The 12,477-nt window shown below is 42.9% G+C and overlaps 1 protein-coding gene across 2 annotated transcripts in view; it reads left to right on the forward strand.

Moving 5' to 3' along the window:
* Positions 1-9,062, forward strand: part of LOC106573309 (inositol 1,4,5-trisphosphate receptor type 2) — a 176,171-nt gene extending 167,109 nt beyond the window's left edge. For both annotated transcript variants that reach the window (XM_045697031.1, XM_045697032.1), the window contains exons 55-56: positions 3,854-4,015; positions 6,296-9,062. In XM_045697031.1, the coding sequence (XP_045552987.1) occupies positions 3,854-4,015; positions 6,296-6,379 (246 nt within the window). In that variant the 3' untranslated portion in view covers positions 6,380-9,062. The remainder of the gene's footprint in view (positions 1-3,853; positions 4,016-6,295) is intronic.
* Positions 9,063-12,477: the final 3,415 nt, after the last annotated feature.

The following is a 12,477-nucleotide window of genomic DNA, read 5'->3' on the forward strand; positions in this document are numbered from 1 at the left end:
CAAAGGCTAGCTTTTTCAAACAGAAATTTGCATCCTGTAGCTCTAACTCCAAAAAGTTTTGGGACACTGTAAAGTCCATGGAGAATAAGAGCACCTCCTCCCAGCTGCCCACTGTACTGACACTAGGTAACACTGTCACCACCGATAAATCCAGGATAATCGAGAATTTCAATAAGCATTTCTCTATTGCTGGCCATGCTTTTCTCCTGGCTACCCCAACCCCTGCCAACAGCTCCGCACCCCCCGCAGCTACTTGCCCAAGCCTCCCCAGCTTCTCCTTCACCCAAATCCAGATAGCAGATGCTCTGAAAGAGCTACAAAACCTGGACCCATACAAATCAGCTGGGCTAGACAATCTGGACCCTCTCTTTCTAAAATTATCTGCCGCCATTGTTGCAACCCCTATTACCAGTCTGTTCAACTTCTTTTGTATCGTCTGGGATCCCTAAAGATTGGAAAGCTGCTGCGGTCATCCCCCTCTTCAAAGGGGGTGACACTCTAGACCCAAACTGTTATAGACCTATATCCGCCCTGCCTTTCTAAAGTCATCGAAAGCCAAGTTAATAAACAGATCACTGACCATTTCGAATTGCACCGTACCTTCTCTGCTGTGCAATCCGGTTTTCGAGCTGGTCACGGGTGCACCTCTGCCACACTCAAAAAATACAGTACTGTGCAGCCGTCTTCATCGACCTGGCTAAGGCTTTCGACTCTGTCAATCACCGGATTCTTATCGTCAGGCTCAACAGCCTTGGTTTCTCAAATGACTGCCTCGCCTGGTTCACCAACTACTTCTCAGACAGAGTTCAGTGTGTCAAATCGGAGGGCCTGTTGTCCGGACCTCTGGCAGTCTCTATGGGGGTACCACAGGGTTCAATTCTCGGGTCGACTCTTTTCTCTTGCTGCGGGTGATTCCCTTAACCACCTCTACGCAGACAACACCATTCTGTATACATTTGGCCCTTCTTTGGACAACTAACCTCCAAATGAGCTTCAATGCCATACAACACTCCTTCCGTGGCCTCCAACTGCTCCTAAACGCTAGTAAAACCAAATGCATGCTCGTCAACCGTTCGCTGCCCGCACCCGCCCACCCGACTAGCATCATTACTCTGGACAGTTCTGACTTAGAACATGTGGACAACTACAAATACCTAGGTGTCTGGCTAGACTGTATACTCTCCTTCCAGACTCCGTTTTGTCACCAAAGCCCCTTATACTACCCACCACTGCGACCTGTATGCTCTAGTCGGCTGGCCCTCGCTACATATTCGTCGCCAAACCCGCTGGCTCCAGGTCATCTATAAGTCTATGCTAGGTAAAGCTCAGCCTTACCCCCCGTAGCACGCGCTCCAGCAGGTATATCTCACTGTTCATCCCCAAAGCCAACACCTGCTTTGGCCGCCTTTCCTTCCAGTTCTCTGCTGCCAATGACTGGAACGAATTGCAAAAATTGCTGAAGCTGGAGACTTATATTTCCCTCACTAACTTTAAATATCAGCTATCTGAGCAGCTAACCGATTGCTGCAGCTGTACATAGCCCATCTGTAAATAGCCCACCCAATCTACCTACCTCATCCCCATATTGTTTTTATTTACTTTTCTGCTCTGTTGCACACCAGTATTTCTACTTGCACATCACCATCTGCTCATCTATCACTCCAGTGTTAATTTGCTAAATTGTAATAACTTCGCTACTATGGCCTATTTATTGCCTTACCTCCTCACGCCATTTGCACACACTTTATATAGACTTTCATTTTTTCTTCTGTTGTGTTATTGACTGTACGCTTGTTTATTCCATGTGAAACTCTGTGTTGTTGTTTGTGTCGCACTGCTTTGCTTTATCTTGCCAGGTCGCAGTTGTAAATGAGAACTTGATCTCAACTAGCCTACCTGGTTAAATAAAGGTGAAATAAAAAAATTAAAATGGTTACTCAGTGACTGTCAAGACTGAACAAAGTTTCAACAGCATTTCCTTTGACCAAGTCAACTGTGTTGACCACTGTGCTGACCACTGTTGGCAAATACATCCTAGTTAGACTTGCACCTACTATTAAGTATGGCCTTGTTATAAAACAGAGAAACTAGTTTATATACTCAACTTTATGCTGCTAAAACTGTCAAATAAATTATACGCCTACATACCGTATGTTTCAATTGCTCAAACATATCTATAAACGCTATTTGAGGAATGGAGGGAAGCTGGATATGGGGTGAAAATGCTCTGTTTAGTTTATTAATTCAACCATTTTAAAAAACAAGCACACATAAAACTTGAAAAAGCCATACATGCACATGAATAAAATCATTCAGGATAACACACAATAAAGTCTGGGACTTATTTCCATTGTGGTCCCGTTATTTACATATTACATTTTAGTCATTTAGCAGACGCTCTTATCCCGGGCGACTTACAGAAGAAATTAGGTTTAAGTGCCTTGTGCAAGGGCACGTCGACAGATTTTCCACCTAGTCGACTCAGGGATTTGAACCAGCGACATTTCGTTTACTGGCCCAACGTGCTTAACCTCTAGGCTACCTGCCATCATGAGAGCTGAGCTCACTGAAAAAGTGCTGTTTAAAGAAACACTGCCGCTCCCTCTGTCTCTTCACGATCTCTCCTCTTTTTCCTGTACAGTATCTTTGTTTTTACATAAGCGGTGGGATAAAATCCTCCTGTTCCTACCTCTACGTTGTGCCAGCCATATCTATCAGCACCTTTTAAACCGTGTTTTTCAGCCAAACTGGCAACAACAGCTTACATAACATCAGCTGATGGCGATCTATCTGTCTCATGGCAAACCGACACGTGCACACAGATATTGGCACAGACGCATCTTAAGCCCATTATATAAGGCTGCTATAGGTGCATGTTTTTCTGTCTATATTTTCCTCTGTATTTTGTCCTTTATGGCCACTTGAGGTAGTAATCTCTGTTGCAGGTAGTGCTCTCTCTCTGTTGCAGTTCAGCATAGTAAATATGTCTAGTGTGTCTACTAAAGACTAACACGTGAGCTCCCCCCCATTGGCCTACTCATTTTATTCACTGCTTCACTAGAAACACAATGTTTCTGTGTTTGAGCTCCTGGAGGCTGATCTGGAGTCAGTTCCTTTGAGGAGATATACTGTACAGCTTACTGCAGTACGCAGCCAGTGGCTGGCTGATCTGGAGTCAGTTTGTCTGAGCAGCTATACTGTTAATGTACTGCTTACTGCAGTACTCAGCCAGTTTATGGAGCAGATCTTTGTACAGCTTACTGCAGTGTCTGGCTGGGAGAAAACAGGCCTGGTTAAAAGTAATCACACTCCTCTAAAGTGAGGAACTTGGACCAATTCCCTCAGATGTACTGCTTAATATACCCATCCTGGCTTTCTCTCTCACTCACTCACTCACTCACTCACTCACTCACTCACTCACTCACTCACACATACATGCATTCTTTTCCTGGCTCCCTCACTCTGTCTGTCAGCCTGTCTGTCTTCATCTTTCCTTCTTTTCCTCCCCCTCCCTCCCACACACTTTTCCTCTCCTCTTTGTCTTTCTACCATCCCATTCGCTTTCACTTTTCCCTCCCTTTTTCAGTGTTTCTCAACTTCTCTCGTACCCTCTCTCTCCCTCTGGTTTTAGCTCAGTAAACACTGCTGTGCAGTGTTGAACTTCTGAATTGAATAGGCATTGAATCTGCTATGTAAATACATTTAATTTGTGCCAATAAATGTTCTTTTGAAATCAAATCTCTCACGCTCTCTCTCGCTCTCACTTCCTCCCACTCTCACTTCCTCCCGCTCTCTCGCTTCCTCTCTCACCCTCTCTTTCTCTCTCTCACTTCCTCCCTCCCTCTCTCTCCAGGAAAAGAACCTGGACTGGTTCCCCCGGATGCGGGCCATGTCTCTGGTGAGCAGCGAGGGGGAGAGTGAGCAGAACGAGATGCGCTCCCTACAGGAGAAACTGGATGGCACCGTCAAACTAGTGTCCCTGCTGTCTTCCCAGCTGTTCGAGCTAAAGGAGAAGGTACGGCACTGTTGTTGAGCAAGGCATTAGTTCATACACTTAAGACAAGGCCGCGCAACTCAAATGTCGTGTTCATTGTGGCACTCAACGTTTAATGAGCGCTTCTTATTGGAAAAGTCACGGGTCGGTATTTGAGGGCCGCCGTCCTAGGGATCTCCCTAACACTTAACTGATCTTTGGATGTCATTGATTGGTCAGAGTGTAGTCCACACAGTATGGACTTTCTTCATTGGTATTTCTTTAACCCATAAGAGGCTAATCGAGAGGGGAGGGGGGCTACTACTAAGCTATTTGTTTTAAGTTCATACCCAGGTTCATTTTGCTATTTGATTTTGAATTTTAAGACCCCTTGAAGTATAAAAAAAATACATACCAAATGTATTTTATGATAAAAAAAAAAAAATGTTTTCATTTTTACATGTATTTAACCCCTTATTTTTGTCACTAAACAGTCTCCGTATATACTTCCATTATATATTTTTTTACTTGCACCGGGAACCTTCAGACGAGTCTTGTGAGGCCTGTGGGAGTCCTAGAGCAAAACAACCATGTGCGTGTTTGTGAGAGTCTCACCTTTCCACAGAGGGGTCATATAGGCGCGTAGCCCAAACTGTTCGGACGCTACAGACAGAAGTTGGCAGATCGGCTGAACCGACTTCAGACGAGTCCCAGGACGCTTGTGGGGGTTGTAGAGCAAAACGGAGAACACCGTTGTGTTCGTGAGATTCATCTTCTCATAGAGGGGTCATAATAGTTTGTCAGGTCACTGACTTCTCTATAGGCGGTGTCATCGTCGTCGGTGATCAGTCCTACCTCCGTTGTGTCGTCAGCAAACATAATGATGGTGTTGGAGTCGTGCATGGCCATGCAAAATTTGGTGGAACAGGGAGTACAGGAGGGGACTAAGCACGCACCCCTGAGGGGCCCCCATGTTGATGGTCAGCGTAGCGGATGTGTTGTTGCATACTCTTACCACCAGGGGGCGTCCCGTCAGGAAGTCCAGGACCCAGTTGCCCAGGGTACTGACCTTAGGGATGACTTTGGAGGGCACTATGGTGTTGAACGCTGAGCTGTAATCAATGAAAAGCATTCTCACCATCATGAGTCGTCATGGGTCTCCTCACTTGCATCACAATGGGGAATCATTCCTATCAGTTCACATCCACTTGTCCTTTTCCTTCAGGTTATCATGCCTTGCTGTACAATGCCATGTCCCTCCCTGACCTTCCAGAGAGCCTGTGGCTGTTGGGCTGACTAGTCATGATGCAGCAAGTAGTTTGACCGATCGTCATCACTCCACCATCACCTGATCATTACAACACCATCACCTGCCTCTCCTGCATGTGATCTCCGTGCAGTCACAGGCCTCCTTGTTTGTTCCTGTTCTGCTGCCCAGATGTCTGTGTGAACAACACCCCATGTTGACTTATTTACGTTTGAGTAATTTAGCAGACGCTCCTATCCAGAGCGATTTTACAATTAGTGCATTCATCTTAAGATAGATAAGTGGGACAACCGAATAGAAGGTCACACTTCAGATAGTGCAAATAACAGCCGTGGTAAAAACAGAGCTGCAACATTGACCTCCTGCATGTTGTTTTGTGAACTTAGCCCTCTTATAGTCCAATAGAGAAAATAACTTCACAGTAAAAACAGAGCTGAAACAGGAGTCATGGGCTGTGATTGATTCCTCATAGGTTGGCAAATCAATCAGAGTGCTGGTGTTCATGGTATCGCAGACTATACTGTGTTTACCTAGGAAGATTGTTAAGGACTTGTCTCAAGTCAGACAATTGTTTCTTGAACATTACATTGTGCAGGGTGAATATGTAAGACAGGAAATCGAGGCTAATAAAGGACAGGGGCTTTTTCCGGCCATGTGTGAACACCGAGAGCTGAGCCAGGTCTTCAGAACAGAGATTACAGATACTGACCGGTACATTGTTTCTCTTCTCACTAATGGTGAATATCAGGAACCGTGTTATGAAGTGTAAACTAAAGACGGTGAAAAGCTATCCTGGAAAGATGGACATCTCAAATGGACTCCTTTGGACATTACCACATTTCAGTTTAGGAACTATCCCACAAATTGCGTAAAATGTACACGAATTAGTAAAGCCGAGATTGGATTCTGCATTCTGAGATTACTGTCGGTGTAACCCAGGCTGACTCTTGACTATTTGTAGGCTACATTGCCAGATTCCATTGACACTGCCCAAACTGGCAATGCTGTGTGTAGCTTATATTGAACAAGTTCTTCTTTCCTTATCTTCTCCACAGATGACAGAGCAAAGGAAGAATAAACAGAGGCTGGGCTTCCTGGGGACTCATGGAGTCAACAACCACCATATCCCAGCACACTGAGGGGCCCGGGGCCCCCTTATCACAGAGAACTCTGCTGGAGGTACACACAGTAACCGCACTAACAAACACATATACACACACACACACACACACACACACACACACGTTATCCGTTTTATGGAGCCTTTACACAAACAGTGCCTTGTATTCAAAGCAATCAGTGCCTCGTTCTTAGACTGAGTCCTCAGACGACTCACCCAGCATCACCCTCCCACATAGAACAGTACAGTGATTTGTGCCTTTAGAACAACACAAGCTGCACAGTCATTCTGATCATCCCATATAAGTCCTTCTGCTCTATGAGTGAGACTGAATGAGATGCCAGGCATGCGTCACTATGCCAGGCTGCAGCAGACTGACTGCAGCCTGGAGGTCAAGGAAGAGGGTTAAAGGTTAAGTACTGTGGCCCTGTGGGCAGCCACACTCTTCCTTCAGTATTCTCAGTGCACTGTGTCTGTCTGACAGATGAAGACAGAGACTGGGCTATAACCAGGTCAGGTATTGGTACATTGGGGTGGTTGGTGTTGTTCAGCTCTGTTTAGACTTTGGAGGGGTTGCTCCTTGTATTATTGAATAGCCCTTTTGGGAAAGGTGTAATTTTAAGGTAAAGTATTTCCTTCATAACCTGGTCCCAGATCTGTTTGTGCGGTCTTGCCAACTCCTATGACAATGATAATAGGAGTTGGCAAGACCGCACAAACAGATCTGGGACCAGGCTATCTATTCTCTTTTGTTTTGTTTTAATATGACCTGTTAACTCATGAATGTAACTGGAGAATAATACTTTTTTTTTCTTTCTTTTTTTTTTTACTGTGGAATAGAAATTGATAAACTTACTGCGTGGCTGCCTTATGTGGTAGCATTGCTTCATCATCTTAATCATAATGACCGGGATAGTCAATGTTCTCAGTGGCCTGCACTTTTTTTTTTTTATTATTATTATTAAAAACAAAATGTTGACATACAACTGGAGAAACGGATTGCCTGTGACAATACTTTTTGGTGACACTTTACTTGAACTAGCCGCAATAATGCTTCATAGCTGTGTCATAAACATGTTGTAAAGATTCATTGCATATGTCATTTCTAAAGGATATACTATGACGATGTTATGACACATATATTTCCATATTGCAGTAGTTAGCCTCCTACTGTGAAGCTTCAAGACATGTTAAAGACGTTACGGCGCTGAGTTCAAGTGAAGTATTACTGCCTTTCCTCTCAAAGAAGTGTCATCCATGATAATGCAATCGCTGCACTTCATCACGTGCCTTTCTACAAATGTTGTACATAGTCTAGAAATAACGCAATGAAAAAAATTGATATGAAGATAATCTGATTATCTGTGTGGAATTTACTTGAAAGTCCTTGTGATTCAAAGTCTTATATTGGTACAGAATGTATTCACCACTGTCTAAAGATAATGTGCTTGTGTCCAATACAGTAGATAGGTCGTTCCACGAAATGAGTCCCTTTTGGGTAGTATAACTTGCTGAAAAAAAAACATTCTGTCATGAAGAGTACATGTTCAACTTAATTAAAAAACATGTTTTCCCATTTCAAGAGGTTAAATAAAAAAATGACTGTGGTTAAGTGCCTATTAAGTACCAAATAAAATAGCAGGGTTGGCCGTAACAGGGTGATTTCGTCTTAAATCGGGCATAACTCCCTTTGTTACAGGGGGAATGGAAGCTTGTTGTATGCAACAGGGAGTGGCAATTGAATGCAAGCTTCACAAATCTTTTTTAATTGTTTAAACATTTCTATCCTGTCTATCTCTGGGTAACAGGGTTGATGTGTTATGCACGACCCACTCGGTTTTCCACCACAAAACACCAGAAAATGATGGAAAGAGTAGAACCAGCTCACCTGCTTTTACACTATGATTTGACTAGTAGATGTTGAAAGTTTCTTTTGAAAAAATTATTCAAATCATATTACCATATTAAAATGAGAGTTCAGTTCACGTAACGGGGTTGACCTTTAAAATGAGGGACAGGGTTGACCTTTAAAATGAGGGACAGGGTTTTTTACCTTTAAAATGAACCACGAATCTCCTGAAATAAACAATTTTCAGAAAGGACTGTGAAAGCAACAAAATATCTAGGGCTTTAGAATGATGGAGACAACTTGGAGACATTTTGGGATCAAGTGGGTTAAAATTCTCCTAGAAGTCACAGTGGGGACATGTCAAAATGCTGAATTTATTCATACAAAAAATCTGATTTATTTGAATTGTCCATGTGGTCTATATTAAATGACACTTCATTTAATATAGAATTTAAATTCAAAATTGGTTCACAATTTATATTAAGGGACAAAAAAGGGACTCATGGAATGACCCAGAAACAGTCACTCATGTTGATAAAGATGTTGCATAATACTGTACTCATGGGCGTGTTTCCCAAATGGCCCCCTATTCCCTATGGCCCGGGACATAACCATGGGACTCAATCTCATACTGTATTCATTCTCTGTTTTTTTGTACTCAGCCATGTAAAGTCATCTCACTCAGTCAAATGGAATGCAATTCAATATATGTGTAGAAGTTTTAATCTCGCACAATCACATAACAGTATGTATGCACTCCAGAGTGGAAGGCCTTTGACATTTTTCTCTAAACAGATTGTGTATTTAATGTTGTTGAGGTGTTATAATGTAATAAATCTGTGATAAGAATGGATGTTTTTGCCTTGAGTTAATCACTGTCAGCAGTCTTTGGGTTGAATTCATGTTTGTCCTACCGTTGTGGCTCACTTGCGCACGTACACAGTACACACACCACAATAAACATCATGCTTTAACTATCACACTGCAACTGTTCTGCTCAGTGCATCTGCTTAACACTCATAAGAAGCCTGATGTGGACTTTGGATCAGCGTTATCTTTTGTAATTTTTTACTTTAGCATGTTTGGAAAGATCAAGATGAATGACTCTGGAAATATGTCTGTGTGACTCAAATTCACCTTAATTCCAAATGAGCTCATTTTCTCTGATTGAAATATATCAAATGAAATGGTTTACAGTGATAGGACAGACAAGGAATCTGTGTACAGTTGGATAACGCAACACGTGCGAGGTCATTAATGAATGTAAGGCTTGAATTGTTTCCAAGTTGTTTTATAATCCAGACATGTGATTCCCCCCCCCTGTTTGATCTAAATGGAGGGCGCCCCCCTCCTCCCGCTTGGACAGGGCTCACGTCCAGAGATGGTTCTGTTCTTGTTGACGCTGGCGGGGCTGCATTCTCTCACGCCGCCTCTGTGACACAGCCATTAAAATTAGCTGCACGCGGTACCATAATAGCCCACAGCTGTCACCGAGCAAGGCAGGAAGGGGAAAGTCCAGCAGATCTGGAATGTTCTGACTAGGAGGGGAGGGAAGGAGAGAGGGGGCGATGGGACATGCCTACCCTGGCTCTGTCGGTAGTGTTTGGTGCATTCATACACAAACATCCACTGCTTTGTTTTTTTTATATTCCAATGACCTGGACAATTTCAGCCATATATTCCTCAAACAATCATTTCTCTCATACAATTGAAATGGCATGGCAGATGCCGCCGTAGTTAATCTACTGCTTCTGTTGGACGTGTCCTAACTGCCATTGGACTAATGTATTTTTTAGTAGCTAGTAGTGGTGTAAGGTTCTGTGTCAGGATCAGAAAGAGAATAACTACAGTCTTTCCACTTGTGCTGCTCGGAGTCTGAAAACATACTGCTGTAATGTAATGGGTTATCACCCCCAGGTCGATATTTGTTACTGTACCCTTATGACTCACTGTTATTCTGAGAAACTGTACACGTTTTGTGCATGTGAACAACACGTTGCGTGCACTTGAGCTGGGTGTGTCGCTAATGTACACAACCTTAGACAAAATTGGACACCGGAGTCTCTCGACACTGGCAGCCCCCGACCAAAGTCACGTGTTGTTTAGTCAGCGTGAACTCAGACCCACCCAATAGTAGTAGGACAATAAACAGGATATTATGCCACAGACACCTCTGGGACTGAGCCACGGTGATGATTTGGATGTTGTGTTTGGAGGCAGGTGTTGTAGCGTAACAAAAATATGTTTTTGTGTTGTAGTGTGACAAAAGAAAAACAAGTATTTTCAAATGCTATGTTGAGCAACTGATAGGTGATTTTGTTCTGCTCAAATGCCAATTTCTTTTTCCAAAGTAATTTGGGCACATTTTTTTTTCTCCAGTTTGAGTTATGCCAGTTGCAGGTGGCCATTATTGAAGTGAAACTGCTCTAACATAATCCTGTTAGTCACGCCTCTGGTAATGTCACTTTTTTTCATTGAATTTGAGTTACTTGAAAGTGTTCTGCTCCCACTAAGTGAAGGTTGATCCAATAAAGAGCCAATACAGAAATTGATCACCTCATTTATCTCCCACATTCATCTCCCCTTTCAAAGGGTCAGAAGAAATGCACAGGACAACAGATCAGATACCTTTCTGTTTTTCACCCCTCGCAAATCTATGGCAATTGCAAGCAGGTGTTTGCCGTTTCAAGGGAAGGATAACAGATTTTGTGGGAGGAAAATAACTCTTAACTGTAATTTGTTTAAATACATCCCCCTCGTGATGGGCTGCATATGACTTCCTATGTCATGCTGTCATGAGTAATGATGTGGTGTGGTCACATGATAGTTCATAACACCCTCAGGCCTATCAAAAAAATCAGGGCTATATTCACCATAGCAAAATAGTGTTTAGCGTTTTACAACAGAAAATGAAAAACAAGCTGTTCTTGTTATTGTTTTCTTCCGTTTGGTGCCTAATGAACACGGACCAGGCCCTCTAACTTTCTCACTGAATCAGATAACACGCTGCTGTAAGTGTACCTTTGTACAGCCGTATCCCTTCCAGGGATTGAATAAAAAGACTCCGGCTCAGATAGTTATGTTTCCCTCGCAAGTTGTCCGTCTTCAGTGATAGCTGGTGTGATACTGTAGCTCGCAGGCAAAACGCATTCACTCACATACTTTTCATCAACAGTATTTCAGGATTGGGTTAAGAATAGTGGAGGTAGGATTGCATGCAACACAAATAATACAACTGCTATTTAAGGACTTAAAAGTCAACACCATTTATTAAAAGTAAAAGTGAGACCATGCTAAAAGGCTTAGAAAATGTACACGGACATCGGCAGTAGTTCTTTCTCTAATGTACATGTAAATGACGCGAAATGCTCAAGCACCAGTAATAAGGTGTCTATTGAAGATAAAACACAGATTTTGCTATTCTCAAACACTTATCTTCGTGTATTATGTACAAAGACTCGACTGTAGTATCTCTAATGCACAGTAATTACCATGTTACCACCCACCACTCATTAGCTCAAATTCTCCTCTCCTTTTCTGCTTCTGTTTTTCATGCTGCTCTAGTCTCTAGATGTGTCATAGGCAAATGCTGTCCACTACCAGCACCTAAAATGTGATTTACAATCCACCTAAGTTAATTTAGCATAAGACAACGTACACCAAACCTTTAGACAACTGATTTAACGTCTTCACTATTGGAGAGACACTATCCAGCTAAAATAGCCATATAAACTTAGTTTCCCTCTTGGGGTGGCACTGTTCAGTTGTCTGTCTGAGTACCCCTTTACCTACCCCTCCCCAGCCCAGCCCTCCCCCAGCGGTTGCAGCAGTTTTGGTTTTGCCTGGCTGCTTGAGTCATGACTGGAGGCCACTGGTATTGTTGATAGCCTCCACATGCCTCCTCTCAGCACCAGTATGTCTCCACTCTGAGTGGTTAGTAAATGCAATAACACACCAGGCTCTACTGCTGTATTCAGTCAGGGGTTTTCCCTGATTCATACAATGATGGCATTATGTCAACAGCCCCAAATGCTACAGACACATCTATTGGCTGAAAGGAAAGATGAAATGAGTAGCCTCGTTTGCCTAAAAATACTGTATTTTGTGTAATTACAGGCTATTACAAAATATGTACCACTGTTTGTGTGATAGTCCATCATAATCAAAGTCAAGTGCTAAATATGCAATTGCAAAAAGAGCATAATTCCCTCACTTATGTTCCACCCTGCTCCTCACCCTCTACCGATGCAGTTAAACCATTGACTGTA

This window comes from Salmo salar, chromosome ssa16 (genome assembly GCF_905237065.1).
Source record: "Salmo salar chromosome ssa16, Ssal_v3.1, whole genome shotgun sequence".
Classification (NCBI taxonomy): Eukaryota; Metazoa; Chordata; class Actinopteri; order Salmoniformes; family Salmonidae; genus Salmo; species Salmo salar.